Here is a 22804-nt window from a genome sequence, read left to right as displayed (position 1 = left end):
CTTAAGGTGGACCAACGGTCATTTAACACTTCCTTGGTCCACCTTAAGCTAGCTCGGGGTGGACTTCTTGGAAACGGCGAGGTCCTTGGTGCAGGAACAAAGGTGCTCCTTGGTGCCTTGGTGCTTGGTCCTTCACCGCTCACCTTGGTCAACTTTCAGCAGCTCTATGTAAGTAACAGTTCAAATATACACTTTCTGTTTTGGAATAAGTGTTCATTCAACGAATGCCGTCAATTATTGTTTCTGTATTTCTAATGCGAATTTGCGTCGGGACTTTTCAAAAGTTTCTCTTCTTAAAATTATATTATATTTTTGACATAAAATTGATATTCCTCCAATCGGAGGTCGCTCAAGGGCTCACTCACGGGTGAGGCCCGTGGGTGAGTACGTGTATTAGCGAACTCGGGGCCACCCTAGCTTGTAGGTCGTTGCGTCCCAATTTTGCTCGATTTATTTTTGATTGAAATTGTTTGTCTTTCACATTGAAATTTACGTCTGAACTTTCAAAAGTTAATATTCTAAAATGTATGTATCTGATTATAAATTGGTATTCCTCCGAACGGAGGTCCCTCAGGGGCTCACTGCTAGAACGATTTGAGTCTTCAGTCGAGACAGACCAAATTCGAAATTCAGTGGCGATTCCTGATCTCTCTCTTGAGAATAAATCGGTTGATTGGTTTGAAATTAATCGGATTTATTGGAGAGAGGGGTGAGGAGTCGTTCCCTTAGTAACGTTTAGTGTAAATAAAGCGGGTATTTAGATTGTTTTAATTTAATTTAATTTAACTTAATGTAATTTATCTGTCGAAAAGGTGAAAGTGGAAACGATCGAGAGTTGAAGAAAGTGAAAACTGGGGTACAATATAGTGAAAAACACTCAAAACAAGTGAAAGTGAAATAGTGAAAGAGTAAAAAGGGGAAGCCTCCGCTACAAACAATTATAAACCGGGGGCCGGGGCCTCTATCCCCCCTCTAAATAAATAACTAGATAAAAAAAGAATAAATTAGGTTAAAAAATAATAGTTAGAAGTAGGTAAAATAGTGAAAAGAGCGTAGTTAATAGGTAAAATACAAGTAATTAATTATAAGAATAGACTTAGGCTAGATTAGATATAAAATAACGTGTATAGGTCGATTAAAAAGTACCGGAATAGGCTATTTTTAGCTAGAACTGAGGTTTATTCCAAAAATAGCGAAATTTTAGTAAAAACAACCAGGGAAATAAAAACCGTATGGGCCAAGGAATAAAATTCCCGATATAAAAAATTTTCGTCCGAGGCCTCTAAAAGGGTTAACTTAACAGCAAGTATAGGAAAAAATCATCCAAATTCGGAAATTTTTTGGGAGGTTGATATTGACACGTTTCTGAACAATTTTGATTCTACAGGGCGATGCATGTTTGGTGGCCCGGCGGTTATTGTTGAATAACTTTCGAACCAAAAGGGCTGTCGGGAAGGTCCAAACGGATTTAGAAGGTTTAGGGCCCTCCGGACCTCCCACCAAACTTTCATATATACAGTGTACACCGTTAAAATCGACCCCAGGTAAATACCCGAGTTGGGACTCCAAACTCGGTGGGGGTATTTTAGACACCCGGGAGAGAGATCGCTACCAACAATCGAAATCGATCGATTACGATTGCCGGCGGGTCGGTTTCTCGATCGGACCACCTGGGGCCGAGATAACGGTGTCACGTGACAGAAGGAGACATAATTTTGATAAAGAGAAAATATACGATCGGTGCTCCCTAAGAAGGGCTATACGCACAAAAAAGAATTTCTCGGATAGCCCAAACGGTAGCCGAGAAATCGGCGACCAAATCTTTTTTGTAGGCCGGGCACCGGGTATAGAGGTAGCGACAGCTACGACCGGACCCGAGTACGTGCAGAACAAGGTAGAGAAATATTGGAGTAAAAGCGTTTAGAACAAAAAATTGCGAAAACGCGTATACCGGCCTAGGAACCCCCCAGGAGGAAAGTAGTGAAGGATTTAAGCCGAAATCCTCACGAACAAGCGAGTTTTTGGACTGAGACAGGGCCAGGAAGGCAAAAATCGATTAGATTAGGATTCTAGAGCCTAGGGCAAGGGCCGAGGAACGCGAAGGGCGTAAATAAAAAAAAAAAATTTTTTTTTAAATTTTTTTTTTTTTAATTTTATTTTTTATTTTTTTTTAGTTATCAATACAAAATTGTAAATTTTAGGCGAGCGAGCCGGCTTAAAGCCAGCAACCGAATAGGCCGAGTTCCGAGAAAAACAGCGAGCAGTAATTTTTAAGATAGCGGGAGTCAAGCGTGACTTAGAACCTAGAACAAAAACATATAGCGAGCGATAGTGAATAGAAATTATAAGATTAGAACTGATATATGGAAATGAAATAAATAAGGAAATTTAGATATTAAAAAAAAAAAAAAAAAAAGGGGCTCACTGCTAGGGGTGAGTACGGGTATTGGCGAACCCGGGGCGACCCGAAGCGCCACCTCAGTAGATTGAAGTTCTGACTTCATCTACTCTCTTGCGTGCGTGCGTTAGTTATTAAGAATGACGATCGTCATTGTAATTATGTCGAGTAATTATTGCCTTAATTTCACTGTCCTCGACTCGATTGTTAACTCCGACACAGCAGAAGGCTGTGTCGGACCTTGCTTGCAAGTTTTGAACCGGTCCACGTTGCGATATTCGGCGTGGATGCACTATGAATTGATGGTCGGGGAGCAGTACTCGCCAGGTAGAGAACCCTTCCTTCGTAATATGTCTGCCCAAGTCATGTCAACATGGCGTGGCTCGCGCCGGGAGCAGGGGTTTCATTCCCCATAAGTCTTACCGTCGCCTTGTTGCGTCAGCGTTGCTCGTGGCGGGTAGTTGGGGTTAGGTTGATCTACCAAATGGCGGAGGCGTCCCTGGTCATCATTCTCCGTGTGAAGCGTCGGGTATCGTATACTGGTCGGCAGAAAGCTCTGCAAGCATTGTACGCGTCGCGTCACCCTCGAACCAGAGCCTTCTGCTCTGGTTTAGTTTTTTTCCTCACAATAATTGCTCGACTTGCGTGCGTGCGTTAGCTATTAAGAATGACGATCGTCATTGTAATTATGTCGAGTAATTATTGCCCTAATTTCACTTCCTCGACTCGATTGTTAACTCCGACACAGCAGAAGGCTGTGTCGGACCTTGCTTGCTAGTTTTGAACCGGTCCACGTTGCGATATTCGGCGTGGATGCACTGAGAATTGATGGTCGGGGAGCAGTACTCGCCAGGTAGAGAACCCTTCCTTCGTAAAATGTCTGCCCAAGTCATGTCAACGCTGGCGTGGCTCGCGCCGGGAGCAGGGGTTTCATTCCCCATAAGTCTTACCGTCGCCTTGTTGCGTCAGCGTTGCTCGTGGCGGGTAGTTTGGGTTAGGTTGATCTACCAAATGGCGGAGGCGTCCCTGGTCATCATTCTCCGTGTGAAGCGTCGGGTATCGTATACTGGTCGGCAGAAAGCTCTGCAAGCATTGTACGCGTCGCGTCACCCTCGAACCAGAGCCTTCTGCTCTGGTTTAGTTTTTTTCCTCGCAATAATTGCTCGACTTGCGTGCGTGCGTTAGCTATTAAGAATGACGATCGTCATTGTAATTATGTCGAGTAATTATTGCCCTAATTTCACTTCCTCGACTCGATTGTTAACTCCGACACAGCTGTTACGTATGGAGACGTTTCTCCACGTTCATTTCGATTAGAAGTTCTAATCTCTTTTTCTGAGAACGAAAAGCCTCCCAACAGGCCCCTTGTTTAATAATTGTACTCCGGCTGGACGCAGCTGGCACGAAGCATGATTCAGTAACAGCACCGTACGATTTCCTAATATGGAAATCTTCAAAACATCCCCTTCTGGAATGTTTTGTCAAGATAGTCTTTGATAGGAAACATCCTGGCTAACCCTTCGTTTTACCCCTATAAACAAAAGATCCAGCTGCAAACCTTAAACTCATTAGAAACGACAAATACGAGTATGCGACCGTAAAATAAAACAGATACATTCCCCTCTCATTTTTAGGGTATATAAACCCATGCATTTTCATCCTCTTTGGTTAGTCGAGAAGCGGTTCAGTCAAGATTCAGACGCGGTTCAGTACTCGTGCAGTCACGTCGTGTCAAGTCTAGTGAGACCGGGTTAAAGTCCCTTTCGAATCAATTCGTAACCTTATAGATCCCGTCAGTTCGGTATATATTCTATTTGGCATTCAACAATCGCTATCTAACCCCGCATTGCCAGTGCGTCAACACCGTGCATCATTAGGTAACAATTTCTCTAATTGTACACTTACTACATCCACTCGCGACACAAACAATCACACTTGTAACTATTCCAAATCAGAATATATTTGTCTTGTTTGTTAACTCGCGTAATCTACAACCTTTAATTATTGCCTGATATCCTAATCTAATAATTGAACGTTCCCACATGATACAATCTTACCGCTCGGATTGTATCCATTAAATTATATATAAGTTACGAGGCTTACTAATCTTAGATTCAATTCAACGAAGATTTCTCCAACCTAGTGGCTCCCCGGTTTCGCATTGGGTGCGTCCACGAAAATTATACCATCCTAGCGAAACCCTGATTTCGCATTGGGTTCTTCCGTATCCTAGCAGCTCCCTGGTCTCGCATCAGGTGCGTCTGTGAGTTATCCACCTTCCTTTAAATCGGGTTCGCCGCGTGTCTCTTCTAGTGACTCCCCGATTCCGCATTGGGTGCGTTCACGAAGTTTCATCCTCCTAGTAGCTCCTCGGTTTCGCATCGGGTGCGTCTGCGTTTGACTCCAACCTCCCAGAGGTTCCCTGATTTCCCATCAGGTGCGTCCTCGACGTCAACTATCCTAGCGGCTCCCCGATCTCGCATTGGGTGCGTCCGCGTACTTAACTAACAAATTGAAACCATATTCCTGGGGTAACAACCCCTCGCCGGCCTCTCGCGTTGCTCGCAGCCCTGGCTGGGGCTTCATCGCGCCGGGAGCAGGGGTTTCATTCCCCATAAGTCTTACCGTCGCCTTGTTGCGTCAGCGTTGCTCGTGGCGGGTAGTTGGGGTTAGGTTGATCTACCAAATGGCGGAGGCGTCCCTGGTCATCATTCTCCGTGTGAAGCGTCGGGTATCGTATACTGGTCGGCAGAAAGCTCTGCAAGCATTGTACGCGTCGCGTCACCCTCGAACCAGAGCCTTCTGCTCTGGTTTAGTTTTTTTCCTCGCAATAATTGCTCGACTTGCGTGCGTGCGTTAGCTATTAAGAATGACGATCGTCATTGTAATTATGTCGAGTAATTATTGCCCTAATTTCACTTCCTCGACTCGATTGTTAACTCCGACACAGCAGAAGGCTGTGTCGGACCTTGCTTGCTAGTTTTGAACCGGACCACGTTGCGATATTCAGCGTGGATGCACTGAGAATTGATGGTCGGGAGCAGTACTCGCCAGGTAGAGAACCCATCCTTCGTAAAATGTCTGCCCAAGTCATGTCAACGCTGGCGTGGCTCGCGCCGGGAGCAGGGGTTTCATTCCCCATAAGTCTTACCGTCGCCTTGTTGCGTCAGCGTTGCTCGTGGCGGGTAGTTGGGGTTAGGTTGATCTACCAAATGGCGGAGGCGTCCCTGGTCATCATTCTCCGTGTGAAGCGTCGGGTATCGTATACTGGTCGGCAGAAAGCTCTGCAAGCATTGTACGCATCGCGTCACCCTCGAACCAGAGCCTTCTGCTCTGGTTTAGTTTTTTTCCTCGCAATAATTGCTCGACTTGCGTGCGTGCGTTAGCTATTAAGAATGACGATCGTCATTGTAATTATGTCGAGTAATTATTGCCCTAATTTCACTTCCTCGACTCGATTGTTAACTCCGACACAGCAGAAGGCTGTGTCGGACCTTGCTTGCTAGTTTTGAACCGGACCACGTTGCGATATTCAGCGTGGATGCACTGAGAATTGATGGTCGGGAGCAGTACTCGCCAGGTAGAGAACCCATCCTTCGTAAAATGTCTGCCCAAGTCATGTCAACGCTGGCGTGGCTCGCGCCGGGAGCAGGGGTTTCATTCCCCATAAGTCTTACCGTCGCCTTGTTGCGTCAGCGTTGCTCGTGGCGGGTAGTTGGGGTTAGGTTGATCTACCAAATGGCGGAGGCGTCCCTGGTCATCATTCTCCGTGTGAAGCGTCGGGTATCGTATACTGGTCGGCAGAAAGCTCTGCAAGCATTGTACGCATCGCGTCACCCTCGAACCAGAGCCTTCTGCTCTAGTTCGGTTTTGTTTCTCTCTTTGAAAGAATCAGAGCCTTCTGCCTGATTCGTTTTTGATACCCTTTGCCCCGCAATAATTACTCGACATACGCTAAATGGTAAAGTGATCTTTTCTTTCTGTGGAAAATTGATCTTTTCCATTTAGCGATCTGCGAAATTTAGTTTGTAAGATTGTAAATCGTCCTTGTAAGAAAGGGAGTCAGAAGGAAGCGTATTGAATTCCTTCTGGCTTCCTTTCGGGTCTCTTGTGCAGCAACCTCCTCGTGGTGAGACCTGGGCAATCGGTATTATTCTCTATTTGTAAGAACTTTATTATCTTACAAATAGGGAATAATATTGAGCTAATAGCTGCTCATTTAGAATTTGCTTTAACATTGTAAAGTTAAAATTTAAGACTTGCTAGTTATTTACACTGTTTTTGTTCCACAGTTTACGAGTTGTGCATATTCTTCTTTGCGCGGCTTCCTTTTTAAATTCCTGCGAGCTTGCCAGGGTAGAGTCTGCTAGTAGTTCTTCGGGTGAAACATATCAAAAGATCGATCCTCAGAATAAGGAGCACCTGCCCGGGCTGCCCGCGGGCTCCGGCACTTGCCCGGGCTGCCCGAGCTGCCCGCGGGCTCGGGCTCTTGCCCGGGCTGCCCGCGGGCTCTAAATCTTCGGATAACTTTTGCCAGCTTGACGAATAAACGGCGACGACGCTCGACGAGGGCTGACGAGCGACGAACGTCGAAGACCCAGCGACTGCCAAACGGCATACAATACATATAAGCGGATGGAGAATCGAGCATTATTGGCAATTTATGGTTCTATGTTTTTAATCAGAACAATATTGTTAATACGAATGAGTTGTAGAGCTTATCCCGATGAAAATGAGTCCAAACACGACATCATTTGGACTATCTTTAATAAGATTGTAATTTTTATTGTAACATTACGTATCAATGAAACTTCTTCGATTACACTCGAATTTGACCTCATTTTCATCGGGAAAATCCCTTCCATTCGCTCGTCACAATTTTATGAGGATATATTGAAAAATCTAAAAGTTTAAACTTTCATTCGTGCGCGATTCTCCATCTGCTTACATTGTATGTCGTCCGTCGTCGCTGGGTCTTTGAAGCTCGGCGCTCGGCAAAAGTTATTCGAAGATTTCTTCGAAGCCTTCGAATAAAAGATACAGATAAAAGATGAAAAAATTATTCCAAGTTCGAATAAATCCGCTTCAAATAAAAAAAATTATCTTTATTCGTCGGATAAATTCTCGTCGAATAAAATTATTTATTCGATACTCGTCGAATAAAGATACTTTTTTTATTCGAACCTTCGAATAAGGAAATAAAAATTTTTTTATCTTTTATTCGTTATTCGAAATTTTTATTTAGATAAATATTTTGCCCAACTCTGGTCGGAGAATATTACATTTGATAATCGATATGGGTCCGTGATGAATCACCTTCTCACCGACGAGAATTTCCTTAGTGATCTTCTGCACCGACGAAATACCGTCGTTGGCCTTCTGTTTCTTACTCCAGCCAAAATCTATCCTAGAGGGCAGTAGAAAACACCGTATTTTTCGAGCGATACGTTCTCCCGTAAGGTTGGCAGTCTTTATATATATCTCGTCGGTGACAAAAGAATGTTGTTTCCTTTTAATTCTATTGCGCCTGTTACGCGAGTGCGTCGAAGGAGACGTAATGTAATAATAATAATAACGTAACGGCTCCGGCTGAGAATATTTTGGTCCCGAATCGAATCCCGCACAGAATGATTTTTTTTTCGTTAAACACTTTTTTCTTGTTCTTTCTAATACATTAGTCTTCTTCCCTGTGCAATTACAATTACAACAGTGTAATGACATAATAATAAGAAATCAAATTAGTTCAATATTAGTCAAATTAAGAACGTACCTTAAATTTAATTTTAAACAATACGACGTTGATATCACTAATCTCATTTGACTATTTATTTAATAAGTAGTTTCGAACATTTTTTAAGGGTAATTAAATTAAAAAAAAACAAAAAGAATTATTTAAAAATACAAAATATATTTCAGTATATACCATTAAACCCGATTCTTTTTAATTTTTTCAGTCTAAATTTCATTTTGGTATCTTTTTTAGTTCAAAAGTTATAGCAAAATGTTCGCCTCGCCGAACCGGGAATCGAATGCGTTACCTTCAGACAGAGTTGGGCACTATTTAGATAACAAATTATTTAAATAACGATTCGAATAAAAGATGCGGAATGATTGAAACGGATTTATTCGAACTTGGAATAATTTTTTCATCTTTTATCTGTATCTTTTATTCGAAGGCTTCGAATAAATCTTCGAATAACTTTTGCCGAGCGCCGAGCTGCAAAGACCCAGCCAGGACGGACGACATACAATGAAAGCGGATGGAAAATCGCGCACGAATAAAAATTTAAACTTTTAGATTTTTCAATATATCCTCATAAAATTGTGATGAGCGAATGGAGGGGATTTTCCTGATGAAAATGAGTTCAAATTCAGTTTCACTGATACGTAATGTTACGATAAAAATTATAATCTCATTAAAGACAGACCAAATGATGTCGTGTTTGGACTCATTTTGATCGGGATAAGCTCTACAACTCATTCGTATTAACAATATTGTTCTGATTAAAAACATAAAACCATAAATTGCCAATAATGCTCGATTCTCCATCTGCTTACATTGTAGGCTGTTGGTCGGTCGCTGGTCTTTGAAGTTCCGAGCTCGTAGAATCGCGAGATATCGGTGTGAAACAACTACCAATCCAATTGCAAAACTTCTTTATTTTTCATTATTTTTTTATGGGACTTGCGCCAACTAATTCGTGGCATTCTTCTGATTAAAATGACACTAAACGCGGTACAAATTGGACGGTATTTAATATTTTTATCCGTACATTTATTCGAAGGCTTCCAATAAATCTTCGGATAACTTTTGGCAGCTCGACGAATAAACGACGGCGACACCCGACGAGGACCGTCGAGCGCCGAACGGCGAAGACCCAGCGACTGCCAAACGGCATACAATACATATAAGCGGATGGAGAATCGAGCATTATTGGCAATTTATGGTTCTATGTTTTTAATCAGAACAATATTGTTAATACGAATGAGTTGTAGAGCTTATCCCGATGAAAATGAGTCCAAACACGACATCATTTGGACTATCTTTAATAAGATTGTAATTTTTATTGTAACATTACGTATCAATGAAACTTCTTCGATTACACTCGAATTTGACCTCATTTTCATCGGGAAAATCCCTTCCATTCGCTCGTCACAATTTTATGAGGATATATTGAAAAATCTAAAAGTTTAAACTTTCATTCGTGCGCGATTCTCCATCTGCTTACATTGTATGTCGTCCGTCGTCGCTGGGTCTTTGAAGCTCGGCGCTCGGCAAAAGTTATTCGAAGATTTCTTCGAAGCCTTCGAATAAAAGATACAGATAAAAGATGAAAAAATTATTCCAAGTTCGAATAAATCCGCTTCAAATAAAAAAAATTATCTTTATTCGTCGGATAAATTCTCGTCGAATAAAATTATTTATTCGATACTCGTCGAATAAAGATACTTTTTTTATTCCAACCTTCGAATAACGAATAAAGATAAAGTATCTTTTGTTCGAATCGTTATTTATATAATTTTTTATCTAAATCAGGGCTGCTTAACTTCTTTTCTACAATCTCCTCGGAATGACAGCAAAATCGATTGAAAACAAAATTCTAAACAAATGCCGAGAAATCTTGTTGTCTCATTCTGCCGCGCTTCGCCTCGCTTGCTTTCTTCGTTGCGCCCAATCCCCGCCTCCAACGTCCACCGCGTAGAGAAAAACATGAGCGAAACGGAGCGCGGCAGAATGAGACAACTACGATTCTCCTTTCCCCTGTGACTGCCTAGCTTGTGGGACGACGTCGTACGCAGTGGGGGTCTCTTGTCGAAAAAGGAAGATAGGGGAAAGAACCACGAGCGGCTCATAAGCCACCAGTTCAGCAGCCCTGATCTAAATAATGCCCAACTCTGCCTATGGCATACCAGAATGACTACCATTCAAACGGAGAGAATATCCGTCTCCGATATAATGTTGCACGGAAAAGCGGACAGCAAAACTCGAAAACTGTCGTCGCCAAGGAGTGGAAACTTTTTTATTTTTCGTTATTTTTTTATGAAACTTTTACCAACATATTCGTGGCATTTTTCTGGTTAAAATGAAACCAAATATAATATAATTCCGATGGTATTTACTTGTGTGACAAGCGATAAAAGTTTCGAACACAGAGAAGGACAGCGTATGGGAAGGAAAGAGCCGCGAAGAGTCGCGGCCGCCGGCACAGATCAAAATCCGCGTGAGCGCAGGCCTTTAAATGAAAAATTCAACTTCTTTATTATTAATTATTTTTTTATAGGACTTTCACCAATATATTTGTGGCATTATTCTGATTAAAGTGATACCAAATGCGATATAATTCGGATCACATTTACACTAATTTCCCGTGAATGTAATTGTAATGGGGAGTAACTTTCATCGTTCATTACACACGTAAATATCATCGGAATTATATTATATTATATTGAAGCTTCGAATATAAAAAAGTATTTTTACACGACGGATAAATTCTCATCTAATAAAATGATTTATTCGATACTCGTCCAATAAAGATGATTTTTTTTATTCGAACCTTCAAATAGCAAATAAATATAAAGTATCTTTTATTCGAATTTTTATTTAAATAATTTTATATCCCAAATAATGCTCAACTCTGCGAGGGCCGCTAGCGGCGTGAAAGATTTACTTAATATTTAATTTAATTTAATTATTACAAAGAGTGTATCATGAACAAAGAGTATGCACTTGGAACTGTTACAGAAGTATGTAAGATCACCCTTTCGATGAAGTATCGAATGCGGTTTATGACACGAGCGATTGGAATCCGCTTCTTTTGAGTTTAGTGCACACTGCATATTTAGCCTTCCTTTAATTAGTTTTGGAGGCAGATCTCTGGAAGTTGTGGATGCATTCGCTTGGTCGGTCTGGCTTGCGATTCAATAGCGATTGTTGGCGTACCATAAAACTACAGATGTGCCACAGAACACAGGTAAAGGGTTGAAATGTGGAAACACTTTTGTTTTTTCAATGATTGTTACAAAAAATTGTTCTTTTTTAAATATGGGTGGTATGTACTATGGTATTGAGTTGTAAAAGAGTGTTAAACAGAGCTGCGATGCAGCTCATAAAAAATTAGTAGAAGGGTGGAATAAAGAGTAAACTAGAATGTTTCCGAGTAAAATTATTTAAAAATAGTTCTAATATGTTTTTAAAGTCATCTAGTGAAAATCTTATGGTGCTGAGGTGGAAAAATATTCATTCATGAAAGAAAATTTTTTTAAATTACTAATAACAGTAGCTAAATATATGAAAAAATTTAAGATAGTGTTGATGACAATACCTCATTATTAAATTAATATTCAGGATGATCGCTTTAAAACTTCGATATGAAATTTGTATTTGTTCGAATTTTTCCGAGTTTTCCATTTTTCACAACTAGAGTTTGCAACTACAAAATTGGAAAAAAATAAAATACGTATCATTACAATTAATAATATACTTAATTTATATTAATTTGAGATTTTGTACACAAGATTTACGTGTTAGTTACATATTTCATGTAAAACAATTAAGCTGTACGTTCTAATCCTGGTTAAAAAAATAAAGTGCTTTCGGTTTTATGCTAAAAGACGGCCCGGTTCTGTGCCATGCTAAAGCGGCGATGTCACGAAAGTGGGAACGCCGAAACCCCGGGCGTGAGCACTCTCCTATCCTCTCTGCCATAGAGCTTCTGAAACCTGCGACCGGTCTTGGGGACCTGCCGGCCGCGGCAACCCCTGGCACCTCCGTTGTGCCCGCCGATGCGTGTACGCCTGGCCCTTCTGGCTCATCGCGCCCCGTTCTAAGAACGTACGCGAAAAGAAAGTCGGTGCGCTTCATGCCGACCGCGCAAAGCAGTTGTTAACACGCGTCCGTTGCGTATGCAACACTTGTATATATAGTTTTAGTCTTATGAATTATAATTGACGCCGCTTAGTATATTAAGTTGTGTATTGTGTTGTCACGTCCGGTGGTTCGACCGCTAAAGACTAAAAGATTATCACGAAAATCCGATAATGCCACACGAGAGGTAAAACGTAGATAAAATGTAGATAACACAAGAAATTAAAACCCTGTTAGCTCAAGCGCGCAATACCACAGCATAGCAACAAGAAATTATAGCAACTACGAAACACGCAAATGAAGATCGGTTTACATTCCGAAAAGCCAATAACAATGGCATCACGCCATGCTGAGTAACGAGGAAAAGATGCCGACTCCTTAGTAAGAAGACCCTGACGACAAGGAGCCGACCAGTCAAGAGAAAACTAAAATATTCAAGGTGGAGACTTTTGGGCCAGCATTCTGGGAAACATTGAATTGGCCATCTTATAAATAGGGAGACCAACCCCTCAAAAGTCAGTACAAATCCAACAATCGTAAACCAATAAACTCGCGCTAATTCGGTCCGCTAGTAAAAATCGGAAAATTGTCGTAAATCGAAAAGTCGTGATACCGCGCAAATGGGCAGTATTCACCAGTGATACGAATCAAGGCGGACGTTACATCTACCTCACCGCCCGAAGAGTTACACCTCGGTAATATCATCACTACTATTGTTACCATTGTCTTTGTACCAACACGATTTGTACCCTCCCTTGTATATGCGTTCTTTGTAAGCAACCTCTGTAACCTCATAATAATCTGATTCAGTTCCTAATCTTGAATAAATTATAAGTTGTTTGTTATAAAAAGGGGTTCAACCTTCATTTAAACAATCCTCAAGTACCCGAACCGTAGCCGGTGAATGCAGGTAGGTTCGAAACTGCGTCCTATCCCCTAAAATTGTAATTCAGCCCACTTGGGACGTAACAATACAGTTAATTAATTTATTTTTTATTAATTTGACAAAAATTGAAATTTATTTATTTATTGTTTTATTAATTAAATAATTAATTTTTTTTTCTTAATTATTAAATTTATATTTTATTAATTGACCCTTATGTTACGTATGGAGAAGTTTCCTCCACTTTCATTTCGATTAGAAGCTCTAATCTCTTTTCTGAGAACGAAAAGTCCCTTTCGAATCAAGTGACTAACCTTATAGATTCCGTTAGATCGGTGAATATTCTATTTGGCATTCAATAATTCTTCTCTGACCCCGCATTGCCAGTGCGTCAAAACCGTGCAATATAGGTAAACATATTCAATTGTAAACCATCCTTAAACTCATTCGCGACACAGACATTTGTAACAGAACTTATTACAGAATATATTTGTCTTGTTTGTTAACTCGCGTAATCTACAACCTTTAATTATTGCCTAATATCCTAATCTAGTAATTGAAAGTTCCCACACGATACAATCTTACCGCTCGGATTGTATCGATTAAAAAAAATATATATAAGTTACGAGGCTACTAACAATCATAACACTGTCCAACAAAATTAAACTTTTTTCGAGTTTTGCAATACCTGTTGGGTGATTCTTATACACTTTGTCATCCTAAAACCGAATCTGAAAGTAGAATTGCTCCATCACGCAACGTTTTCGAAAAATTTTGGTTTTTGTAAAAATGCCCGATTTTGATACGAAACGACGTGTTACGCAAAAACTAAACACGCGAGAAAGTTCAAATTTGAGTCAAGAGACAGAGGGGACTCTCCTCTACATATTCATATAGTCAATTATATTTTTATGTACTTCCTAATAGTTGTAAATGGTTGTTAAAGTTTGAAAATGTGCCGACGCGGGTACTTTGTACGCTCTATTTTTGTATTTATGTGAAAAATCTTTTATCTAGCAGGAATTTACTATACAGGAATGCATTCTACAGACATTTCTGGTAAAGAAACCATTCACGAAAAGTATTTGGTTCCCTTAATGTACGAGAAGGATCAGAAAATGTTAATTGACAGCGTGTGCGCGACGCGTTCGCGCCAGACGGCCATTGCAGCCTTTTCGCGACTCGCCAGGGCCGTCGCTATGCGTAGTCGACGTTGGTATCACTCAAGTATGTCTTTGCTTACTATGCTTAATTAAATACATTTTTGGGTGCCAATCATTACAAAAGATTATAAAAATACGAGTTATATTCACATTTCATTGTGGAAATGCGTAATAAAGAAAATTGAATACAAAAACTTACCTATTTCTGATGTAAACAAATTTAAAATGTTTCCGCCTTGCTTGACGTTTGTTCCTGGTATCCCGATTTTCAATAATAAGTGTCCAGCAGTAATCAGCAAGCATCCGCACATAAGTCTTTTCCTTTGTAACGTTTTTCCATTGTTGAAATATCTTGATGAAAGATTAATGCTGGAATTGTATTCCTTGTTTTGATTTTAAAATAATTTCGTCATGAATAGAACAAAAACAGTCCGGCTGATTTATACACTTCCGCGAGATTTTATCGATTTAATATAGAGAGATCTATGTCTTAATTATGTACTTCGATCAATAAAATCGATAAAAATAGTCCCATTTACATAGTGTTTGGACTTATTTTAATCGGAAGAATCTTGAATGTCCATTGGTATTACAATTATAAAGATAAGACAACAATTACTGAAAATAAAATTTTCCAGTCACCGCATTGCTGCGGTCAATTTTCTTTCTTAAGCATTTCCACAATGAAATGTGAATATAACTCGTATTTTTATAATCTTTTGTAATGATTGGCACCCAAAAAGACAAAAAAAATGTATGTAAATAGTAAGCAAAGACATACATGAGTGGTACCAACGTCGACTACGCATAGCGACGGCCCTGGCGAGTCGCGAAAAGGCTGCAATGGCCGTCTGGCGCGAACGCGTCGCGCACACGCTGTCAATTAACATTTTCTGATCCTTCTCGTACATTAAGGGAACCAAATACTTTTCGTGAATGGTTTCTTTACCAGAAATGTCTGTAGAATGCATTCCTGTATAGTAAATTCCTGCTAGATAAAGGATTTTTCACATAAATACAAAAATAGAGCGTGCAAAGTACCCGCGTCGGCACATTTTCAAACTTTAACAACCATTTACAACTATTAGGAAGTACATAAAAATATAATTGACTATATGAATATGTAGAGGAGAGTCCCCTCTATCTCTTGACTCAAATTTTAACTTTCTCGCGTGTTTAGTTTTTGCGTAACACGTCGTTTCGTATCAAAATCGGGCATTTTTACAAAAACCAAAATTTTTCGAAAACGTTGCGTGATGGAGCAATTCTACTTTCAGATTCGGTTTTAGGATGACAAAGTGTATAAGAATCACCCAACAGGTATCGCAAAATTTTTTTGGTGTTGGACAGTGTAATCGTTAATCCAGCAAAGATTTCTCCAACCTAGTGGCTCCCTGATTTCATATTGGGTGCGTCCACGAAAGCTATACTATCCTAGCGGATCCCCAGTTTCGCATTGGGTTCTTCCGTATCATAAATATGGTTTCAGCATCCTCCAAACAACCAGGCAGGAAGCCTCGTTGGACAGAGGACGTCATGGAACAAGCCTTGAACGAAATAAAGTAATATTCCTTATTTTAAATTAAAATCCCGGAAGGAATCGGCTTTTGAAACTGATGCGTTCCGTTTCCGTGTTTCAGAAAAGGATCAAGCATTCGCGGAGCGGCGGCACCTTTTGAAATCCCTTACACGACGCTGTACAGGCGGGCGAAGGGCATTGCAAGATAAAGATAAAGTTATTATTGTTATTGTTGGATTTTTCATATCTAATTTGTATACAAGCAAAAATAATCTCTGTGTTGAGAAACACTTTAGAGTGCCAGGAACGCGGAGCCTGATTATTATCCTTAGCAATGGGACTCTGGCAGTACCCCGACTCTTAAGGATCGGGGGTGTCATAAACACATTTCAGGCCCAGGCCTTTTCTTTCGTTTCTGGTTTCAAACCTAAGCAACGGTTTTCCGTTGCACATTTTTCGTTAGTCTCGTCCAGAGTGTCGAGGTATCAAGAGTTAAAAGAATCCTTCCGAGTCTCTTTGAATAAATTAGTTTTCTTATTAAAATCAACTGTGTGTTTATTATAATAAACCCCATATCCCAATAGGTTATGGACCCAGTTACGTTGTTTCGGCATGCACGAGACTTCGAGCTGCCTGAGGCCGGGACCGCTCAGAATTGAACGCTGAGGAAGGTGGTGTAGACAGGAGGCGATAAACGGGAACTCCGATTGTTGTTTCAACACACTTTATTTGGCACACGAGGCCAAACCGTCGAAAATGTATAAAGAGCTGGACATTATGCTATGAACGCGATATAAAATAAGCGACGACGCCGCGAGAAAACACTATGAGTTTCGAGTATGTGACGAAGTCACGAGATAGACAACTAATAATTTGATATTAAGTGAAGAGAGAAAGCAAGCGAGCGCTGCGAAGTTAGAACGACGTCTGGTCGTGCGTTCGCGCACGGTAACGCACGAGACGTCGGGAGAACCGTTGATCGTAGGGTTTTCCATAGGTGAATTCGGTTCACCTTTGATCGTGAGGTGAAATTCAAACAAAGGTGTTTGTCGCCGGTGACACGGCTGTTTACGCGACCGAGACAACGGCTGCTCGGTTTCGCGCTCACAACACGAAAACAAGTACGAACCGGCCACCAACGGTCGAAACCCCCTTCGTTTGAATCTTACAATTTTAGGCTAATCCTGAACATACCGCCCGCCTTGAAACGATAGTTTCGAAACGCACGCACACTGCTCTGTGGACGGAAGATGCCGAATCGGAAGACGCGAGAATCTCGAGCCGCCCGCCATGATGAGACGGGGGAATGAATTTAACGCAAGCACACGCAACCTTAATTTTAAACAAGAGAAAGCTTAGTCTAACGATCGCATAATTAATCTAACGCACGCAACTTACATCTAGGGAGCGCGACTTCCATCTATAACGCACGGAGGAAGTACCTTATTATTCCGCTGGGTTTTGACAAGAAACCGGCAGCGGGCACAGTTTAACGATGGGCCGCTTGAGCTCGGCGGTGCTTGTTTTAACGGTCACCACGCGCGTAGATCCGTCTTCGCCCGGATGTAGTTGCGTTACTCGACCGAGCTCCCACTTACAGGGAGGAAGATTCGGAAGGCGCAGAAGGACGAGCTGCCCGATCGCTAGTGAAGGTCGTTCGCGACGCCATTTACTGCGCTGCTGGAGAGTGTTGACGTAATCGTCTCTCCAGAGTTTCCAGAATCGCTCGGTCATGTGCGCGAATAAGTTGCCAGCGCGAGAGGCGATTTTCGGCAAGGGTTAGCGTCGATGGCTGAGGGGGCACCGTGAGCGCCGAACCGATTAAAAGGTGGCCGGGAGTCAATGACTCGAAATCATCGTAGGAGTCGGATAGCGGAGATATCGGACGAGAATTGAGACAGGCTTCGATTGCACAGAGAAGGGTGGTAAACTCTTCAAATGTGAGAGTGCGATCTTTTAAAACACGACGCATATGATGCTTCATGCTTTTCACGCCGGCCTCCCATAGGCCTCCGAAGTGCGGGGCCGAAGGGGGTATGAAGTGCCATGAAACACCGTCGGTGGCAGTTTTATTTAAAAACTCGGGGTCGTTAAGAGTTGCGCGATGCGCGAGATGGAGTTCGCGATTAGCTCCGATGAACGTGGTACCGTTATCTGAATACATTGCTTCTGGAATTCCTCGGCGAGAGCAAAATCGACAGTAGGCGTTGAGAAACGCGGGTGTTGAATAATCCGCAACCAGCTCGAGATGGATCGCCTTGGTTGCTAGGCATATGAACAACGCGATGTAAGCTTTGCGAGAGGTGATGCCCCGACCTGCGGATGCTCGAATCTGGACGGGGCCAGCGTAATCAAGACCGCAGTGAGCAAAGCATTTCGCGGGAGGAGAGACCCGAGGTTCCGGAAGCTGGCCCATGATTTGTGCGGGAATTGCAGCTCGCTCTCGAACGCAGGTGACGCAGGTGTGAATCACCGATTTCGCAAGAGTTCGCGCTCGTAAAATCCAGAAATTCTGGCGGAGGGTGCTCAAGGTGAGCTGGAGCCCACCGTGCAGCGAACGAAGATGCGCGTGTTCGATGATTAGTCGAACGAGGGGATGCGACGCGAGAATGATCGGATGTTTCGAATGATACGGTAAGGGAGCACGGTGTAGCCGACCTCCCACGCGTAGGATCCCTTGGTTATCGAGGAAAGGATTAAGAGCACTCAGAGGGTTCTTCGACGGCAGCGGTTGGTTCTGTAGGAGAGTCTTGCGTTCCGACGTAAATAGAGTGGATTGGATCCGGTGGATCCACCAGAACTTCGCGTTACTGCATTCGTCAGCCGAAAGCGCGAGACCATAACCGCGAGACGGAGCTCGACCTGTCTCCGGGTTACTGCGTCGACACGCGTACACGAAACGGAAGAGGTACGCTGTGACGCGAATGAGTTTTGGCCATGAAGAGAACCTTTTTTCCAGTTCCCAAGGTTGAGATAGGACGGCGGAATGAGCCGGTATGACCTTTGCCTCTAACGGATTGGTGTCGTCGATCCGAATCTGAAGCGGTGGCCATTCGGAGCGATCGCGGGTCAACCAGGCGGGACCTTGCCACCAGAGGGATGACCGAAGAAGGTCGTCGCTTAGGAGACCGCGAGAGGCGCAATCGGCAGGATTGTCTTCTGTACAGACGTGTCGCCATTCCGCGAGCGGGAGCCGGGCTTGAATCTTGGAAACCCGGTTGGCCACAAACGTCTTCCAGCGCGAGGGATGCTGTTGGACCCAATTCAGGACCACGGTCGAATCGGTCCAGCACACGCAGGAGAGATTTCGCGTGCCGAGGGTCGACTGGACAAATTCCATGAGACGCGAGAGAAGAAGGGCCCCTTGCAATTCCAGTCGAGGAATTGTCAAGGGATTCAGAGGTGCTACTTTCGATTTTCCAGCGAGGAGAGAAATCGTGACCTCGCCGGAGGGCGAGGTGCATTTGGCATACACGACGGCGGCGTAAGCGACTGTCGAGGCATCGGCGAAGCCGTGAAGTTCGATGCTAGGAGACCGTATAGAGGAGCCGATCCACCTAGGAAGGGTGACCGAGTCGAGGAGAGATAGGCGCTCGCAGATCGGTCGCCATTTGTCGAGAAGTGCCTCCGGTAGTTTTCCGTCCCAACTAATGCGGATTCGCCAGAGATCCTGAAGGAAGATCTTCGCAAGCACGGTTGCTGGAGTGACCCAGCCTAACGGGTCGTAGAGTTTGGCTATCGTGGAAAGAATCGACCTCTTCGTCGACGGCAATGGGTCAGCCACGATGGTTCGAAGTTGAAAGGCGTCAAGGGTTGGACTCCAGCTGACTCCAAGGACCTTGAGCTGGTCGTCAGGGGCGAGAAGCTTCGTGCACGCGAGACCGTGATCCGCTGGATCGAGATCGGTCAGCAACTCGGACGAATTGCTTGCCCACTTCCGGAGCCTAAAGTTCCCGCAGTCGAGGAGCGCGGTCAGCTGATTACGAGACTGGCGAAGGGATTCGAGGTCATCGTCCCCGAACAATACGTCGTCCACATAGATGTGGTGTTGAAGAATGTGCTGCGCGAGAGGGAAACGATGCCCGTCGTCCTCATTAAGCCGTTGAAGGACGCGAAGGGCAAGATATGGAGCGCACGTCATCCCGTATGTGACGGTGAGAAGCTGATATTCTCGGCACGAGGCGGAAAGTGCTGGCTGCCACAGAATTCTCTGGTAATCGACGTCCCGTTCGTCAATGAGAATTTGGCGATACATTTTCGCGATATCGGCTGTATAGACGAACCGGAATTTTCGCCATCGGAGAATAACTGCGGCGAGATCATTTTGCAGTTTCGGACCGGCGAAAAGGTGGTCGTTTAAGGAAGAGCCGTTGGTTGTGAGGCTGGAGGCGTTGAACACGACGCGAAGGTGGGTCGTAGCGCTGTCAGCTCGAAAGACAGGATGATGCGGGATGAAAACGCATTGCCGAGACGATGCAGTCGAATTTTGAGCTAGCCGCATGTGACCTAGACGCTCGTACTCGTCCAGAAACTCGCTATACTCTTTTGAGATCGCGGAACTCGTCTTTAGACGGCGCGATAGAGAGTGCATCATTTTCTCTGCGACCCGACGCGATTGCCCGATCTCTATGGGGGGTCCTGATCGGAACGGCAGACGAACGATGTACCGTCCGTCGGGAGCGCGAGACGTGTTGTCGCAGAAGTGACGCTCGCACGCTTCTTCGTCCGGTGTAAGGAGAGACTGGAGAGGGATTTCTTCTACTTCCCAAAATCGTTGCATTTCTGAAGTCAACTGTTGGTCAGCGAGACAGTGATGCGTGACAACGAAAGTCGACGGATCGCTCGGGCGCGACGAATTCGCGACCACGGGGCCCGAGATTATCCATCCGAAAATGGAATTTTGGGCAATAGGTTTCCCCGGCTCGCCCCTTCGTATTCCGTCAAGGATTATATGCGGATAGATGTCTGCTCCTAGAATCATTTGAATTGAGTCGGGACTCGAAGGATCCGCGTCAGCCCAGTTCAAATCCGAGAGATGCTCGAAATTACATGAATCCGTTACGCGCCGCGGTGTGTACGTGGACAGAGACGGTAACACGAGCGCGGTTGTTGTGACCGTTGGAGAGCGAGAAGAGCGCGGGGAGAGACGCAAACGTATCGCATGCCGAGCGGTGCCTGTGCGTACCCCACCAACTCCCGAAATCGTCGTCGCGACACGTTGACGTTTCGCCTGTAACAGCTGAGCAACAGCCTCGGTTACGAAGCTTGTTTCCGATCCTTGGTCGATTAACGCACGAACTGTTATGTTGCGGCCGGATTCGACGCTTGCATGCACCCATGCAGTGGCTAGTAAAATTGTCTTAGACGAGGTAGATTTCGCGGACGCGAGATGCGACTGTACTTCGGCGGTCGGGCGCGTGTTATCGATTGATTCGGCCGAAGTTGTCGAATCGGGAGCGTGTCTCTCGTCATGCAACAACGTATGATGCCGCTGATGGCATACGCGACACGAATATTTACTCGTGCAATCTTGAGCGGCGTGCGATTGGCTCAAGCAATTTGAGCACCGAGATAATCGCTTAACGATTTCGCTACGACGGGCAGCGCTTTTCGCTAGAAACGATGGGCACGCGTTCATATAGTGACGCGAGCGACAGATCGGACACGCTACCGGAGATGACCCTTTTACCGCCGCGGTATGAACACGAGTGGACTCGTGTTGGAATTTACTCGCCGGAATTCCGCCTTTGAGACGTGCGGGAGATTTCGGACGCGAAACGGGAGGACTCGCACAACCTCCCTTGAAGTCCTCGAGAGCTCGGACACGGGAATCGATAAACGCTCGCAAAGTATCGAACGACGGCGGCGTCACGTCATCGCTGGTTTTTATGTTCCACGCTTTCCTCGTGGTGGAATCGAGCTTCTGCGATATTAAATGAACGAGAATATCGTTCCAGAGTTCGTCGGAACTTCGACCCAGGTTTTTGAGCGACGAAACGGCCATGCATACCCGATCGCGTAGGTCCTGCAGGTCCGACGCAGACTCGCGATTTAGTGCGGGCAACTGTAGTAACGCTGAGAGATGAACGGTCAGGAGGCGGCGCGGATTATCGTAACGTGCCTTAAGCGCATCCCACGCAATTTTGAAATTCGCCGCGGTGACCGGGATATTGCTCACACAATCAAGAGCGCGGCCTTTTAGCGATGAGACTAAATAATGCATGCGCGCAACATCCGTGAGGGACCGGTTGGAAATTATGAGCGCGTTGAATCGGTCGCGAAACGCCTCCCAGGTCTCGCAATGACCTTCGAATTGTGGGAGGTTGATTCGCGGGAGCTGCGCGGGTGGTTCCATCGAGAGATGGGAATCGGCCGAAACGGAATTAGCAGCACTTACATCCTCCTGTTTCTGCTGCTCGAGGACGTCCGTCATGAAGGCGAGGCTGTCCAAGTAAACCTCCTCCGTGGCTGCAAACTGGTCCTCGGTGAAGTACGGGTGGTTCATCTGCTCCTTCGATGAAAGGGCAGCTGCGACCTTTCCATGACCAGCCTCGTACTTCCTCCACTGATCCTTGATGTGGACGATCCGGGTCTGGACCACGCTCTTCGTCCACTTCTCCTTTCCCAGTTTTTTAAAATTCGATACAGCTCGTTCGATGGCCCGTTGTAGATTGAGCTGGTGCTCCAGATGTTCGGCCATGGTCGTATGTTGAACCGTGAAAGTCTACTTCCTCAGATCCGGCTCGAAGGACCAAAATGTTTCGGCATGCACGAGACTTCGAGCTGCCTGAGGCCGGGACCGCTCAGAATTGAACGCTGAGGAAGGTGGTGTAGACAGGAGGCGATAAACGGGAACTCCGATTGTTGTTTCAACACACTTTATTTGGCACACGAGGCCAAACCGTCGAAAATGTATAAAGAGCTGGACATTATGCTATGAACGCGATATAAAATAAGCGACGACGCCGCGAGAAAA

General features: G+C 44.2%; 1 protein-coding gene across 1 annotated transcript; it reads right to left on the bottom strand.

The window, feature by feature from the left end:
* Positions 1 to 12948: 12948 nt before the first annotated feature.
* LOC143363294 (uncharacterized) lies at positions 12949 to 22528 on the bottom strand. The gene is made up of 4 exons (XM_076803907.1): positions 22226 to 22528; positions 21625 to 21751; positions 18487 to 20799; positions 12949 to 13046 (listed from the first exon to the last, which is right to left on the bottom strand). Exons 1-4 carry the CDS (start codon positions 22526 to 22528, stop codon positions 12949 to 12951), a joined length of 2841 nt encoding a protein of 946 aa, XP_076660022.1.
* Between the last annotated feature and the right edge of the window lie 276 nt (positions 22529 to 22804).

This window comes from Halictus rubicundus, unplaced genomic scaffold, assembly GCF_050948215.1.
Source record: "Halictus rubicundus isolate RS-2024b unplaced genomic scaffold, iyHalRubi1_principal scaffold0029, whole genome shotgun sequence".
NCBI lineage: Eukaryota > Metazoa > Arthropoda > Insecta > Hymenoptera > Halictidae > Halictus > Halictus rubicundus.
This window is presented reverse-complemented; position numbering and strand designations above follow the sequence as displayed.